We start from the raw sequence: 17,141 nt of genomic DNA on the forward strand, positions 1-17,141 counted from the left end.
TCCCAACTCCAGGAAGATAAGCACTATGGCCAAATCAAAAGAGAGTGGATTGAGAAATTCAAGTCAGAGGGAGTTTCTCTCATAGATCAAACTGGAAATGTTATCCTCAAATTGAAAATAGAAAAAGATAACATATTATCTAACAGTAACACTCTGGTTGGAGAAAGAGTCAGCTGTGATGAATGTCTCTCCCTCTTAAAGATGATCATGCAGATGAAAGCCAAGGAAGTAGTCGAAGCCAAGATTCTAAAAAAAGGTAATGAACCTTTGTTTGAATGGTTCCAAAGTATGCAGTTTAAGCTTGAAATGATTCAAGAAGCTAAGAAAGGGCTCAGAGAGACAGAAGATAAGATAAAAAAGAGCCAAGATAGAGGATTTGAATTGATGAGAGGGCTACACACTGACTCTCAAACTAGTGGTCAAGGAAAAGACCTCATTAGAGTGGAAGTGATGAAAAGAAACTTCTCAACCTATTTGGATAATTTTTCTGTAGTGGCATCCAGTAGCCAGAACAGAACTAAAGAACTCCAGGCGCTCAACGGATGGATACATGTGGCTGCGATGGAGTTGCCGGATCAATTGAATAGCGTAAAAGAGTTGGCAAGGGAACATGCAAAATGGCTTTTGAGATACACCAATATACATGTGCCCAATCATGAGGAAATGATCCCAATAATGGTTGCCGCCAAGTCACATAGAGCTAAAACAGAAAAGGGGAAGAAGCCTAAATGATTCATATAATGCCCTCTTTTTGTTTTCTTTCGTAATTTTGTAATATGACAAACTGGCGTCTTGCCATTTGTCACCCTCAAAAGATGAACCGATTAAACTTCCATTGTAATGGTCATCTCAAAAACATCTATATGTATGAATCGAAAATATTAATGAAAGGTCGGCAAATTTTTGGTGTGAAGTTCTTTTTGTTGCAAAGACAATTGAATGGTATTTTATGTCAATTATTCCCTATTCCAATAGGTATTACATTTTGTTCATGTTTCTCTTTCTGTTTTACTGGGAATAAAGGAAGAACAGAGCTTCCACCCCTATTTCGAGGCAACGGATGAGTGTGATAAGTATTGTTACAATTTCATTCGACGAAGATATTCTGTTAGTATTTCCGATTTATTAGTTATAGCTTAGGTTTTAAATTTGCTTAGTTCAACATCAATTGATTATGCAGATGAGATTTACGGACTCATAAGATGTGTGGGTACATGAATTTGTTCCAGTGTTGAGAAGTTTTTTATCCACTTGAGTTGGATTTTATTTAGGTCTAGCTCGGTTATCCCTCTACTGTTCTTCGGTTAAGAACATACCCCAAAGTAGTTTAGGAAGAAAACAAAATTCATTACAAATTTATTTCAGGGAGTTGTACCTACCAATTCAGAGGAAAGCTAGTACATTCACAAGGAGCTTTCCAACTGTTTGTGATCAGATATTGTTCCGAATTGGGCATTAAAGAGTGATAATCTGAAAGAACAAATTTGTTTACCAACACATTGTATGTTGGAAAAAAAATTCACAATTTGCAAATTTGAGTACAAAATAAGGGAAAACAATGAAAAGGAGGAAGTAGCATCGTATGTTGGAGGTAGCAAAGAAGTAGCATCGTATGTTGGAGCTAGCAAAGAAATAGCATCTTATGTTGTAAAGAAACTTCACAAATTGCAAATTTGAGTAGCATCGTATGCTGGAAAGAAACTTCACAAATTGCAAATTTGTGTAGCATCGTATGTTGGATAGAAACTTCACAAAGTGCAAATTTGTGTAGCATCGTATGTTGGATAGAAACTTCACAAATTGCAAATTTGAGTAGAAAATAAGCGAAAACGGTGAAAAGGAGGAAGTAGCATCCTACGTTGGAGCTAGCAAAGAAACTCCACAAATTGCAAATATGAGTAGAGAGTAAGGGAAAACACTAAGGAAGAGGAAGTAGCATCTTACATCCCTAGGCCAAAGACACAAGCTGCTAACTTATGTACACTGGAATAACAAAAGTACCTACAGCATACCGCTCAATCTTCTCCCATATTGCATGATAGCTTTTATCACATATTAGCAACAACACCAAGTATGGTAAAATGTCCTGATTTCTGTTTTAATATAGGGTGCACTCACTAGTTGGTACATTGGTTCGGGAACTCTAAAGAAGAGTTGCAAATTATTCATGTATTTTATGTGGGGTTTTTCACTGAGAAAAGTATTTTAAATTCTCAAGACATAACCACAATATTCCTGCCTACCGGAAAGTCCCACTAAAGTAAAATACATGAATAATAATAAACATTGGCAACCCCAAATACCTCAGTTACGACATTTTTTATTAGTTTTTCTGGATATTGTATTGCCAAGCAATCAGAACGATTCCTCTTGCTCCATTGATGGACAAAACATTCAGGCTAACAGCTCCTGTGCATCCTCCTAGTTGAGTCGACTTTTCAGAAATGAATGCAAAGATGCCATCCTAGAAAGGCCTCTTGTCCTTAGTGGTCTCACTGTAAAAGCATGGTAGAATTATCATATCTTATGAAATACACATTTGTTTTACATAACCTGAATAGTTAGACCAGGAAGGACAACAGCCTTTTCAGATTAAAAATCCCATTTGAAGAAGTAAACTAATATGCTCACATGAAAAATAAATCTTTGGATCTCCGTGCCAGAAATTTTAAAAGCAGGGCTGGAGTCTTTATAAACATATAAGCAAAATCCTCCATGACACCAAAAATAGATTAACCAAAAATTCCCGAGCAACAAGAAATCTATCTCTTGCTCCATTGATGACCAATACATTCAGGCTAACAACTCTTGTTTATTTTCCTATTTGGGTTCACTTTTCAGAAATGAATGCAAAGATGTCATCCTAGAAAAGTCCCTTGCCCTTAGTGGTCCCTCTGTAAAAGTTTGGTACAATAAGCATTGTTTTTTATTATTGACACATTCGTTTTACATAACCTGAATAGTTAGAAAAGGAAAGACAACCGCCTTTTCAAGGATAACATCTTTTCATAAAATCCTATTTCAAGGAGTAAACTCATAAGCTGGTGCAAAAATGATCTTTGGATCTCATGCCAGAAGTTTTAAAAGAAGAACTTGAGTCTTTCTAATTGCTTCAAAATTTTCAGCCACCGGCAGCTTTGAAAACAAATACAATCATCAAAATCCTCCTTGATGCCAAAAATAGATTAAACAAAAATTCTCAAGTAACCAGAAGGGTGCCTCTTGCTGCATTTAATGGCCAGTACATTGAATCTATCAACTTCAAATTTTTGCTTATTGTATTTTCCGAGCAACCAGAAAGGCACACCGAAACTTTTAAAAGAAGAGCTTGAGTCTTTCCAATTGCTTCTACCTTTTCAGCCACCTGCAGCTTTATACACAAATAGAATCAATTATCAAAATCCTCCTTGGTGCTAAATATGGACTAACCAAAAATTCTCAAGCAACCAGAAGGGCACCTCTTGCGCCATTTAATGGCCAGTACATTCAGACTAACAGCTTCAAATTTCTGCTAATTGTATTCCCCAACAACCAGAAGGGCACCTCTTACTCAATTGACGGCTAACATATTCAGGTTAACAGCTCCTGTGAATCCTCCTATTTGTGTTTACTTTTCAGAAATGAATGCAAAGATGCCATCCTAGGAAAGCCCCTTGTCCTCGGTGGTCTCACTGTAAAGGTTTGGTAGAAGAAGTATTGTATCTTATTAAAGACATTTGTTTACATAACCTGTATAGTCAGACCAGGAAGGACAAAAGCCTTTTCAGAGATAACATATTTGCATACAATCCTATTTCAAGAAGTAAACTTATATGCTCATGCATGAAAAATTCTTTAAATCTCCATGCTAGAACTTATAAAAGAAGAGCTAGAGTCTTTCCAATTGCTTCAAATTTTTCAATGACCTGCAACTTTATAAACAAATACGATCAATATCCTCGTTGATGCCAAAAATGGATTAAATAAAAATTCCTCAAAAATTTAACCAAGCATAGGAACAATAGACAACAGGCATTGATGTCCCTAGCATTCCTACAAGGAACTTACAACTAAGGAATGTGTAGCAACTAGCATTGTGAATTACCATAGAAAATGTTTTAGTTGCTCAATTTGAGGCCTATTTCCTGCCTGTTTGCATCATCTTGGCAATTCTTTCTCATTTAATTAAGAATTTGATTATGTGTTTTTAGTGTGTGTACTCTAGATGATGCTGTAAGGAAGATAGAAGGCCTTCAGCATATGTTATTGAAATCAACATTGATTTTTGGATTATATTTGTCATTGGATGGCACTTTGAGTGGTTTTTTCCCCTTATCACTGACTCTTTCCACTCGATGAATTGCCTTAAGAGCGAGATCATTTTTAAAAGTTGACTTCTCCACTGGTTTTCTACGGACCAATACAACCCAAACCTGAGACCAGATAGGACTTCCTGAGGGCATGTTTGGGGGCCAAACACTAGGGACTATTTCATTGCAGTTGCTCTTGATTTTTGTCCAAGAAAACCTCTCAAACCATGTTTCTATGCTTGGAGTGACAGCTTGTAGGGTCTGATTCATCTTCCATGGATTAGGTAGGACCCGTACCCAGTCTTCTTAAGCTTCTAGCTCCTTTCCAAATAGCAACCTGAGTTGCTTTAAACCTAAGTTACCGGTTTGGGTTCGGTTCCAAGTTCCAAGTTCGAGAACTGGTTCACAAGTTCGTCAAAATTTTGGAAAGGGGTTTGGGTTCATTAGTGCAAAAACATGTAAAAATAAATATTATATATATATATATATATATATATATATACATATTTATTTATGAAGCATTAGTTAAACTTAGAATGTAGCATAGTAGCATAAACACATTTAAACAACAAAAACACCATAAACTTGTAATCATAGTGATCATACCGTCATATAGTTCAATATCAAAGATTCAAAACATTAAAAACAAATCATAGCATCAAGTTCAAGTATCATTGTTTCACATTCATTGTTCAACTAATGGAATAAAAATCTATTAATATTCTAAGTTCTTCAATCTTCATCTTCTTCTTCTTCTTCTTCTCTAGCATTAGTTGACTCAGAAATAGAGCTAAGGCCAATGGGATCAGCAGCAACACCAATGGTATTGGCATCAAATTCTTCAAAAAATGACAATGACAATGACAATGAGAGGCCACCAAAAGCATTTCATAACAACCTTTTAGGTTGTGGATGCCAAAAACTTATTAAATTTTGCAAAAAAAAACACTATATTGCCGTCTGTAGGGCCCAGAAAGCACATGGTTTGATTTTTTTGGCTTGGTTTGCCCGGGTTCAAACTTGGTTCGAACCAGATCAAACCAGCAGGAAAAAATGGAACCCTGCCGAACTGGACCCGAACTTCGAACCAGTTCGAACTTCTGCAGGTCCGGGGGGTCCAGGGATGAACCATGGTAACTTAGCTTTAAACAAATAAAGTCTACCATCCCAGCAACAAAAAATATTATCTTTTAATCCTAGATTGATGGTGGGAAAGTAGCACGTAGAATAGCCCCAAGGTATCTGTGACCTTATTTTCCACCCCACAGAGGTACTTTAATTCTTTAAAGGATTATAAAAGAATGAAGACTGCTTCAATCACAAATTCAGCACTTTGGTAGGCAAAATTTATCAGAAAAGAGTCTTCTTGACCCTGGGTTTGTCTTTCCATTGTTATTCCCACGTCAAAGTTGAGAGCTAAAACCTATTCTTTGCAGAGTCTGGAACTTGCTGCATGTCTCTAGGAGCTTCTACATATAGCGATAATTGCAGTTCACCGACAGCTTCTACATGTTAGCAACATATTAGCAACAAGACTGAAGTACAGTCATTAAGTCCTTATTTCTGCTTTACTAGAAAAAGGGTATTCAATTTCATTGTTTTGTAACTTAGTGCTATAAATCAGAGGCACTGAAGAATGGTTATTAGCTATATATGTATTTTTTTTGATGAATAATCCCTTTTCTATTAATTAAAATATTAAAGTTACAAAAGGTTGGGGGATACAAAGATCACGCCACGAGAGTTGCAACTATCCTCCTGCTGCCCCTGCTGACTCTGGTTAGCCTTCTTCTAGTACATATGTATTTTATGTTTGTTTGAATTTCCAGAATGAAAAGGTATTTTAAATTCTAGAGGCATATCCACAATGTCAACACAGTGAAAACTCCCACAAAATAATATCTATAAGTAATATTAAATTTTGGAATCCCCATTGCCTAAAGTTCTAAAATAATTTTAATTAGTTTTAGACTGTGATTTTTATATTTTATTATTTAATTTACTCCAGCAGATTGTAAACAATATCTAACCATGTAAATTGAGATTGAGTCCACAACATTCAGTTGCATTTCTTTCATCATACTGATGGATTATTGTGTGATTCAAAACACTGATTAAAAAGCCTTAGATTTTTCCAGCACTCTCTTTGATAGCATTGCCTGTTAATATGTATTTTTTTGCCTTGTAGCTTTATAAGAGTACAATAATTATTTTGACAAATTGTCTAACGAAGCAACCAGAAGGGTACCTTTTGCTCCATTGATGGCCAGCATGTTTTGGGTTAACAGCTCTTGTGCTTCCTACTTCATTTTTCTTTTCAGAATTGGATGCAAACAGGCCATCCTAGATAAATTCCTTGTCCTAAGTGGCCTCACTGTGGAGGTTGAGTTAAAGAAATGCCAGATCTTGAAAGAGAAACACTGTTCTGGATAACCTGAATAGTCAGGCCAGAAAGGACAATGACATTTTCATGGATAACTTCTTTGCATACAATCCTATTTCAAGGAGTAAAGTTGCAACTTCTCTGTCAAAAAATCCCATGAACCTTCATCAAAACTTTTAAAAGTCAAGCTTCAAGCTTCCATGTTTCCTAGTGTCTGAAATTCATCAAAAACCTGCAACATTATAAATAAAGTTATCAAAATCAATCAAACACAAGATTCCCCAGCAATTAAACCAAGCAGGGCAACAACAGAAAACAGGCTACTATATTAATACCTCAGATTTCCCTGTCCTAGCATTCCTACTGGGGACCTCACATTGGATTTCTACTTTTGCATTGTGAATAAAATTAGGAATTGTTTGTTGATCAGTTCAACGTCTATCCTATACCTTTTCATCAACAAATCTTAACTCCTCTCATTTTAAGAGGAATTTGTTTTTGTGTTTTCATCCATGTGTACTGATGGTGTGAGAAAGAGACCCATTGTTTCACTGAATTTAATATTTAAATGCATAGATCTGCAGCATATTTAATTGAAATGCATGCACATGGTGAAAAAAATAACAGATTACAAAAGTGAACTGAATTCTTTACATGAGTAAGACCTCTCCACTCCATAGCCAAAGCTTTGTTGCATTGCTTTTAAACCAATTTCTCAATTAATACAATCTCTTATTGCAGCACACATTTGACACAAGTAATATGAGAATTAAATAGGCATTGAATTCCCCTACAGGCCTTGAGTCCCCCTGTTCTCTTTCCCTATGTAACAAAGATGATGCTAAGGCCCTAATATAGACACTCTTTCTGGTCTATTTAGGAAATAAATATCTAAGGCCTTTCATAGACAACCAAAAATGTAAATCAGGTAGTAAATATCTCTTTCTGTTTTACTGATATTAGAATATAGTTGGTATAGTATATTGCTTTGAATACTTCTGCAATATTTATTTATTATATTTCAATAAGACGTTTTCAACTGTGGTGGGGTCCATGTCAACATTTTACTAACCAAGAGGTTAATGACCTAATGAGTGACAGATCCACTCACTGGTCGTCACTATCAACTCTCCCTTCAACAAATCTTGGACAGAAACAATCATCATGAGGATCCGGTAAAGAGCAAGGATGTGTGGGAGGATCTGGTTCCTTCCATATTATTTTTAGGGTCTTTGATTTACATGCAATAGATGCCCTGAACCTGTGCATTAGGATCTCCAATCTCTTGGCAAAAAGTGATTGTGTAAATCCATATGGGTTGTTGGGAGTTGTGCAGATGGCGGATATGAGCACCAATTGTCCAAAGCTGAAACATTGAATCCGTTCCATGAGGCCCATAATTTGCAGACATATTGATCGATTAAATTATCATGGTATGAGCCAAGGGTCAATTTCCATACAACACCTTTATAGCCTGAATAATGAAATTGCAGATCTTGTGGGTATGGTACTTGAAACAGGTTCCTAGTGGTTTGAATTTCTCTTTCCTAGTGCAACCATCTTTCAAGTCTTCTGATGTGAGGATTTGAGAAGTAAATTGGAATTTGATACCTGACTTCTGGTGATAGGATAAACAAGAATATTTTGAGCAATTAATCATAATGTCTTTATTTCTCCAATGATTTTGACTACAGGCTCTGATACCAGATTTTGAATGATGAGCTGCAAGAGAAAATAGATTCAACTTTATAAAACTTTCGACACTTATTTATCTAATTGCACAGCGGACAAGCTGTTCACTCATACATCGCTCGCTTGATTATACTGGTGGATTTACAGATGATTTGAAAACAGAAGGGTCTGATTTCTGATAGTCCAAGTACAGACGAGAGCATACTCTCTACCTTCTGATGAACCTAGAGGACTTGACTTACTAGACTCAGGACTTGATCATGAGTAAACATGTTGGATTAGAAAAAAGAAATGCTATTAATACTGTTCAAGATACACAAAAGTTTCTCAGTCTATTTCAATTCAAAGATGATGGTAAATCGATACTAGATGTTTTTCTTATATGACATCTAATAACACTTTGTTCATCAATTAAATTTGAGAAACATAATTTCATAGTAGTATTAGAGATAAATAGTTCTCTATTTGGATGATCCTGCAGTGGGATTGATTGAGCATTATTTGCAGAGTTTTTAGAGCAGACATCATTGCATATTTAAGATGACAAGTTAGGAATAGAAGCAATAGTTTCTATTTATAGAAGTATGGGAGAAAAAGGATGGAATATTCATGTCCCAATAGAAGTGTGCTTCAAATATTTAGTGAAAATTTTGATTACAAGTTGCAAATTAGTTGCAACAGTCGGCAATTTGTAGCTGTGAGAACTATCTGTTATACTTCCAATGATTGCAATGGTGTTCTAATGCAACATTGTTCACTCAAATTCTTACATTGAAGAACGAATGATTAAGAATATGAAGAGTGTTCATTCATAAATTGAATGTTTCAAAAAATTTGAAGAGTCTTCCTTGTGCTACGAAGAATATTCTTTGGGCAATTGACTGATTCAGGAGGATATGAAGAGTTGTGTCGCTTGTCTCTGCAGTTACTCCACATGCCAGAATAGGCAATGTAATGTTGTGACCGTCTTCTGGAAAACGATGAGATTATTCTAGTTTATCTATTGGAGCTGGGTCAAAGGTTACGTTGGCAGGTCTCTCTTTTTTCTAGGTTTATCATTCATGTTCAAAATTGTACATATTCTATGTTTTTTATAGGTGTTTGTTTGGTTGTTCATTGTGTTGATTTTAGTGCTTGTTTAACCACGGGCAATGATTTTCCTCCCAACCATAGATAATGTATGATTGTCTCCCTTGAGCATTGCTTCTCAATAAAGTAGATAGTGTGTATTTTTCATGACTAGGAGAGGAAGATGCATTCTTCCTTTCTACCAATCTGAGGTGCCTCTTCACCAAGAGATGCCACTCTTCTAAGTTGGCCCCAATAATGGGTTATATATCTCATATAATTAATTATATATTAATATATAATTATATTATAACAATAAATATAATTATATTATATTATCACAACTTTATGTTCAGCCTGAAGGAACCCGACCATAGCTAACAATAACATTAGCACCTCTCTTAGCTAGGGAGGAATCTTTCTCTGTATCTAAGTTATGCAATAATATCCTCCACGACTACTCCCAAAGGGTGTGTCCATCATGCCTACTCCCAAAGGGTGGATGCATCATGGCTACTCTCAAAGGGTGGAAATGCAAATGAACACAAATGCTCATCATGGAGCCACTTGTAATGTCCCCTTTTTAGCATTCATAGCATGATGTTGTCGTTAGCCTATTTCCCCACGGTTCCGTAGGCTAACCAGGACATTAAAGGGGCTTAGAGGCCATTTGGCCTAGATAGCTTCAATTGCAGGTCTTTTTGAAGGGTTTTGAGGCAACTTTGGGCATACTTACTATTTATAGTAAGTCATCTTGGATATGGTCAGACATCCAGTGGCAGCTGTATGTCGATGGTAATTGTTTAAAATCAGCAAGAAGACTTGTTTATCATTGATAAGATTTGTTATGCATTGATAAAGCTATTTTATAAAGATATTTAACTTTATTAATGCATAGACTATAGTTTGTGAGAAATATTTAAATTAAAAGAGTCCCCTTTATTTTATAACACATTGGAGACATAAGTTACATAAAGGGAGTGATGTTTTATCCCACATTGAGAAAACAAAAGATTGAGCTCTTGTGAGAACACTATAAAAGAAAGGGAAGAGCTTCTTTTTAGTATGCTTGGAAATATCAAAGAAATTTGGAAAATTTTCTGGAGATTATGTCTCAATAGTTTGAAGGACGAAATCCCTTCAAGCTGGAAATCTTGACGCCATTGAAAGATATGGTCTTGAGATTCAAAAAGGTAGTAGTCTGAAAAAGCAGATACGAAAAAGCAGTCCGAAAAAGCAGAACCGAAAAAGCAGGCCGAAAAAGCAGTCCGAAAAAGCGGAACCGAAAAAGCAGACCGAAAAAGCAATCCGAAAAAGCAGTTCGAAAAAGCAAATCAGAAAAGCAAAGCAAAAGGGGCAGCATTGAAGAAAATTATTACAGCCATCTACAACCAGGTTCCTTTGTTAGTATTGCTTTTTAGGTTGTTATAAGTTTCAGCTGTAAGTGTGCATTATACCAGCATTAACAGTTTGTAATCCATGTAAATGCCAAAGTCTTGGTCATATTTCATGAGCATTGTATTTTTCATTGCAATTAAGAAGATAATAGTTGCTGGTGTCATTTAAGCAATTTAATATCATTATTTATCAGCTAGTTAGTTTGCATACCAACTGTTTGTAAAAATGCCAATTCGCTGTAGGTGTTCATTTCTCATGCTTAGATCATATATATGCACTGAATATTGTCAAAATTAGTAGCACACTCATGTTAGGCCATTGTGTAGTCCATTTGGAGTCTTCTAGCACAAGATTCTCATTAATGCAAATTGAAAAAGAGTCATTTAAAGCCAGCTGAAATACTATATCAGTCATACGTCCCTTGCATGTGAATTGTTTGATGAAATTCTTTGAGCTTTCATCAACATTTTTTTGAGAGCAAATTTGAGGAGGGCCATTACAGTGGTATTAGAGCGGTTTCCTACCATCCTGTGGAGGTCTTATTGGGAATTTGGATTAGCCAAATAGAGAGAAAAATGTTTGACAAAATGAATGCCAGTCCAGATCAGGGAAAGGAAAGATTCTTATGGTTATTAGACACCTTAGCATAGGGACAGCGATCAGCAGAGCAGAGAGCACACGAACAGAGTCAGAGATTGGAGCTTATGATGCAGATGATGGCTCGTCAAATGGGGTTGAGTGCTAATGTGGGTGGAGGAAATAATCAGAATGGTAATAATCAGGATGGGACACATAATGGAGGCGAACAAGTTTGGAACAATTTCGGTCATGCACCCCAGCAAACTAGGATAATGAGTTTGCAGCCCATGATTCCCATATTTCCTCCTAGAGCTCCAGAGCAGCCCGTACCAGAGCCCCAGATCACTAATATACAGGACCAACTGAGGAGAGATTGGGAAGCCGAAGGTCCAGACTTTACTGCTGCAATTACCTTTAGGGAGTATATAGATGTGCGGATGAAGCATATGCCACGTGGACATGACAGGAACCAGAGCTATGAGCTACGGAAGAAAGTAGGGAAACTTCAGTTACCATATTACGATGGCTCGGGGAAGTCTACAGCAAGAGCTTGGGTTCAAAGGCTTGACACATACTTTCAAATGAACCCTATGCCTGATGAAGAAGCTATTAAGTATGCAGCAATTCACCTGGATGGGTTAGCACACGAGTGGTGGCATCATGGTATGGTCACTATGGTTCATGCACACATTACCTCATATGTGGAGTTTAAGGAGAGACTGATTGAACGTTTTGATAGGCCTAAAGATCGTACCTTCCCTATGACAGGCAGAAACTTGTATGAGGAGTTTAATAGACATGCTGATTCGATACAGGGAGACATTAGCATATCTTCAGATAATGGTTTATCTGCATCATCTTCACAGGTAGAAGGGGTTACAGACGTTGTGCAGGTTGAGCCAGAAGGTGATATCACAGGCACACCGGATTGTGCAATTGACACAGATAGTGATTCCAGTACAGTTGGGCTAGATGAAGTTACAGCAGTTGAGGATACTGTCATGTTTGAGGATAGTACAGTTGATCAAAAAGTGAGCATTCAGGACTTTGCAGAAAATGAGTATCAGGCACAGTTGGATGCTTCTTCACATGAGATAGAGGCTAGTAGCTCTTTACTTGGTTTGGCAAGCCAACTGAAGACAAGGGACGAGAATATTGTCACGGCTTTATCTCATCATGACAGGATACATGGATTGATTGAGAATCACATTTGGATGATTCAACTGCAGGAGAGACAGAAAGGAGTCACAACAGGTTCTTCTTGTGACGACTTACAACAAATCAAGGAAGACATGGAGGAATGAAGTTAAGTTACATACACCTACTTTCAGATCGCAATCATATCCTTAATCTTGCAAGGATCTATTTAGATGCAGTGAAGAAGGAGGAGGAGGTTGACCGGTTTTTTCATGAGCTGGAGGATACTCGGAATTCCTTGGTGTGTACTCAGTTGGCTCTCCAGGATTTTGAGAGACACGTGGACGAGATTTGTCTTGAGGTGAGTTCAGTTCGGGAGTTAGCGCGTATAGTAGGGATTCAGTTTTCTTTTACAGTCGGGTCACATGTTGATGATGATATGAGTATGTCTAGCATTCATACTCCGGATTCAAAGATTGTAGACAAGTGCGTGAAGTCAGTTGGTATTGTTCACATTACTCAGGTGAGAAGTTTACTTGAATTGCCAACTGGTTTCTGTTCATGAATTAGATGTTGGGATCCTTATCTTAGTACTTGGGATCATTTTGACCGGAGATATCTATCATTCCTTGGTAGTAGTATTTGTTGCACCATCATGGACTTGATTAGTAGTTTGCAAGGTGTAGTTCTCATCCATGCCAGCAGCTTGTTTGATGTTGGAATTAGTTTTTACACACCTGTGTTGGGCATTGTTCATATATCCAGTCGACCATTCTTGTTGGAATGGGTTGATGATCTCTCAGATATGACAGAGTTTACAGAAGAGTCCCAGAATCTGAGTATTACAGATGATAGCTATTCTGAGGTTACTCCTTTGGACAGTGTATCAGGGGTAGAGTATAGGAGTTTGACCAGTTAGCACAATCATGTGTCTAGTCAGTTGAGAGTTTGCGAGCAAGACATTTCTATCGCTTGCGAGCATTTCGATGCTGCTCGTCAGTTGTTAGCAATTTATGGATGGGGTTCTCCTGCTAGTGATGAGCAGGGAAGCAATTATCTTTCCTTGACAGAGATCCACTCTTTATGGGAGGCTATCCGGATTCTAAGACAGAATTATATGCAATTGGTAGCCGATACAGATTATCTTATGGAGTGGGGCAGTACAGCATATGACGCATTATTGGTCAAGGAAGATGAGGTGAGTAAGCTTACTCAGCAGCTTGAGGTGACTTATGAGTTTCTTGAGAGTACACAGTTGGTTTTGGAGGAGTCACAGTTTCATTTAGCTGAGGTGACCGTGGAGTTGAAACGACTTCAGTCTTTACCAGATTTTGTACAGTCACTGACCATGGTGTCTAGGGATCCGAGGATGTCCATGGTCGAGGTTGATAGAGGCAGTGGAGATGAGGATATATCTATCCATGACACTAGTATTGGCATATTTGGTCCGTTTCCACTGGAGGCAGGTTCAGCTGAGTTGGGCGCTGCAGCTAAGCATTGTGGTATGTTTGACTTGGAGGGCACAAAGACTAGTGATGTTGTTGTTGATTCTGCACTCTTGGCTATATCATCCTCTAACTTAGCTGATGATTAGTCACAGTTGGTTGTATCACGTCTGCATGATGAGTCTTTGACTGGGATTGGTTCTTTTTACCGGCATTATACTGTAGGATATGTTCCTCGGTTTGCTTTTGATCCATGTGTTGAGGAGTTGATGGCAGATAGGTTTGGTCTGGGCTCTCGTTTTTGCTATCTACCGTGTAATGACTATTCACTATCAGCAGTGCATGGGTGTTATGGTTATGAGACAGTGACCGGTGATCTGCAGAGTTATGTTAATTGCAGTAGGTGTACAGTGTGTGGATTCTCTGTATTTGGTGCAGTTTCATGCGGAAGTATTCATCGTTGTTGCAGAATTGTATTATACATTCCACATAGGCTAGTGGGATGTATTGATGGTATTTACTATGTTGGCAGTTTGGGTTATCTACTCTACTTGGGTTCTGATATTTCGAGAGCTTGTTTCTCATGGGTTCCTGACTTTGGAATTTGGGTGAGTTGTATTCGCCAATTTGATTATGGATTCCTCTTGGTTAATTTTCAGAGGTTGTTGCAGGAGCCTATGTTGACTGACAGCAGTATAGTTCATGACTACACTTGGGATCCAGGTGGATTGATTGGGTTGTTGTTCGACCATTGCTTGGGGACAAGCAATTTTGGGAAGGGCGAACTGTAATGTCCCTTTTTTAGCATTCATAGCATGATGTTGTCGTTAGCCTATTTCCCCACGGTCTCGTAGGCTAACCAGGACATCAAAGGGGCTTAGAGGCCATTTGGCCTAGATAGTTTCAGTTGCAGGTCTTTTTGAGGGGTTTTGAGGCAACTTTGGGCATACTTACTATTTATAGTAAGTCATCTTGGATATGGTCGGACATCCAGTGGCAGCTGTATGTCGATGGTAATTGTTTAAAATCGGCAAGAAGACTTGTTTATCATTGATAAGATTTGTTATGCATTGATAAAGCTATTTTATAAAGATATTTAACTTTATTAATGCATAGACTATAGTTTGTGAGAAATATTTAAATTAAAAGAGTCCCCTTTATTTTATAACACATTGGAGACATAAGTTACATAAAGGGAGTGATGTTTTATCCCACATTGAGAAAACGAAGGATTGAGCTCTTGTGAGAACACTATAAAAAAAAGGGAAGAGCTTCTTTTTAGTATGCTTGGAAATATAAAAAAAATTGGAAAATTTTTTGGAGATTATCTCTCAATAGTTTGAAGGACGAAATCCCTTCAAGCTGGAAATCTTTACGTTATTGAAAGATATGGTCTTGAGATTCAAAAGGGTAGCAGTCTGAAAAAGCAGATACGAAAAAGCAGTCCGAAAAAGCGGAACCGAAAAAGCAGGCCGAAAAGGCAGTCCGAAAAAAGCGGAACCAAAAAAGCAGACCAAAAAAACAATCCGAAAAAGCAGTTCGAAAAAGCAAATCGGAAAAGCAAAGCAAAAGGGGCAGCATTGAAGAAAATTATTACAGCCATCTACAACCAGGTTCCTTTGTTAGTATTGTTTTTTAGGGTGTTATAAGTTTCAGCTGTAAGTGTGCATTATACCAGCATTAACAGTTTGTAATCCATGTAAATGCCAAAGTCTTGGCCATATTTCATAAGCATTGTATTTTTCATTGCAATTAAGAAGATAATAGTTGCTAGTGTCATTTAAGCAATTTAATATCATTATTTATCAGCTAGTTAGTTTGCATACCAACTATTTGTAAAAATGCCAATTGGCTGTAAGTGTTCATTTCTCATGCTTAGATCATATATATGCACTGAATATTGTCAAAATTAGTAGCACACTCATGTTAGGCCATTGTGTAGTCCATTTGGAGTCTTCTAGCACAAGATTCTCATTAATGCAAATTGAAAAAGAGTCATTTAAAGCCAGCTGAAATACTATATCAGTCATACGTCCCTTGCATGTGAATTGTTTGATGAAATTCCTTGAGCTTTCATCAACATTTTTTTGAGAGCAGATTTGAGGAGGGTCATTACACCACTCAATGTGATTTTGTCATCTCATCATGATGCTCACCATGGCTACTCCTAGAGGGTGAATCAATAGAAGTGCTGAGTCATGGAGTCTCTCATATGACCTCCACCATGGCTGGTACTAGAGGGTGGGTCCATCATGGCTAGTCCAATGAATGGAAATGAAAATGAGCACAAGTGCCCATCATGGAATCACTCCACATGATATTCACCATGGCTACTCCTAGAGGGTGAATAAACCAAAGTGCTAAGTTAAGGATTCTCTCACATAGCATCCACCATGACTACTCGTAGGCAATGGATCCACCATGACTACTCCCATAAGGTGGATCAAGGGATTTCACCTCAAAATTCTCTCTTGTATGGAAGAAATTAACAAGCACTTGTACCTCAAATTTCTGTCTCAGGAAAAATGCATTACAAGGGCTTTATTCTCCACAAATCCAAGCTTGTCTAAATAAATGCATAAACCTTACTTTGTCAACGAACTTGGTAAGAATATTGGCCATCTGATCATTAGTGCTAATGTATCTTAACTAAATAGCATTCCTTTGCACCATATGTCTAATATTTGATATCTGCATGCTTTGACCTATCATGAAATACAAGGTTAGAGTCCACATCACACTTGATGAATCCCAAGCTCACCAAGTATCCATCTATTAGGAATATTATTACCTAGGTGTCAGCATAATGGCCTTCTATCCTACACACATGGAACTCCATCCGATGCATCATAGTTGTCTAATTGTTACAATTTCCTAATCACCAAAGAAACCGTCTCAACATTCTACTCCCTTTGAATCACTATGATGAAGATCCTTAGTTGTCAATTCAAGAAAATCCTCTATTAGGAATATCACAACCTAGGTGTCAGCATAAAGGCCTTTCCCTCTATCATAGAAGCATACCCTTGTCACGTGACCCCAATCATGAAAGATATCTTGTTCCAAGACATTCTTGTCTTCTGACATGATCTACATATGGCTGAAAGTGATAGATCCAAGACCACCTTGGACTCGATGTCATAAGATCGA

General features: G+C 37.4%; 1 protein-coding gene across 22 annotated transcripts in view; it reads right to left on the minus strand.

Annotated features, from left to right (window-relative positions):
* Positions 1-2,743: 2,743 nt before the first annotated feature.
* The window catches only part of LOC149528624 (uncharacterized), a 28,600-nt gene continuing 14,202 nt past the window's right edge, over positions 2,744-17,141 (minus strand). For 3 of the 22 annotated variants that reach the window (XR_016358717.1, XM_089809922.1, XM_089809920.1), the window contains 3 exons: positions 6,538-6,904; positions 3,459-3,729; positions 2,744-3,364 (listed from right to left, as the gene is read on the minus strand). Coding sequence is in view for 16 of the 22 variants with exons in the window: in XM_089809922.1 (XP_089666048.1) it covers positions 3,200-3,364; positions 3,459-3,470 (177 nt within the window). In the remaining 6 variants the exon portion in view is untranslated. Of the gene's footprint in view, positions 3,371-3,458; positions 3,912-6,537; positions 6,905-17,141 lie in introns of all 22 variants that reach the window. The other 19 variants (XM_089809911.1, XM_089809912.1, XM_089809909.1 and 16 more) reach the window with 13 other exon arrangements.

The sequence above is a fragment of the Cupressus sempervirens genome, chromosome 11 (assembly GCF_028749045.1).
Source record: "Cupressus sempervirens isolate cs-2001-9-10 chromosome 11, ASM2874904v1, whole genome shotgun sequence".
In the NCBI taxonomy this organism is placed as follows: Eukaryota; Viridiplantae; Streptophyta; class Pinopsida; order Cupressales; family Cupressaceae; genus Cupressus; species Cupressus sempervirens.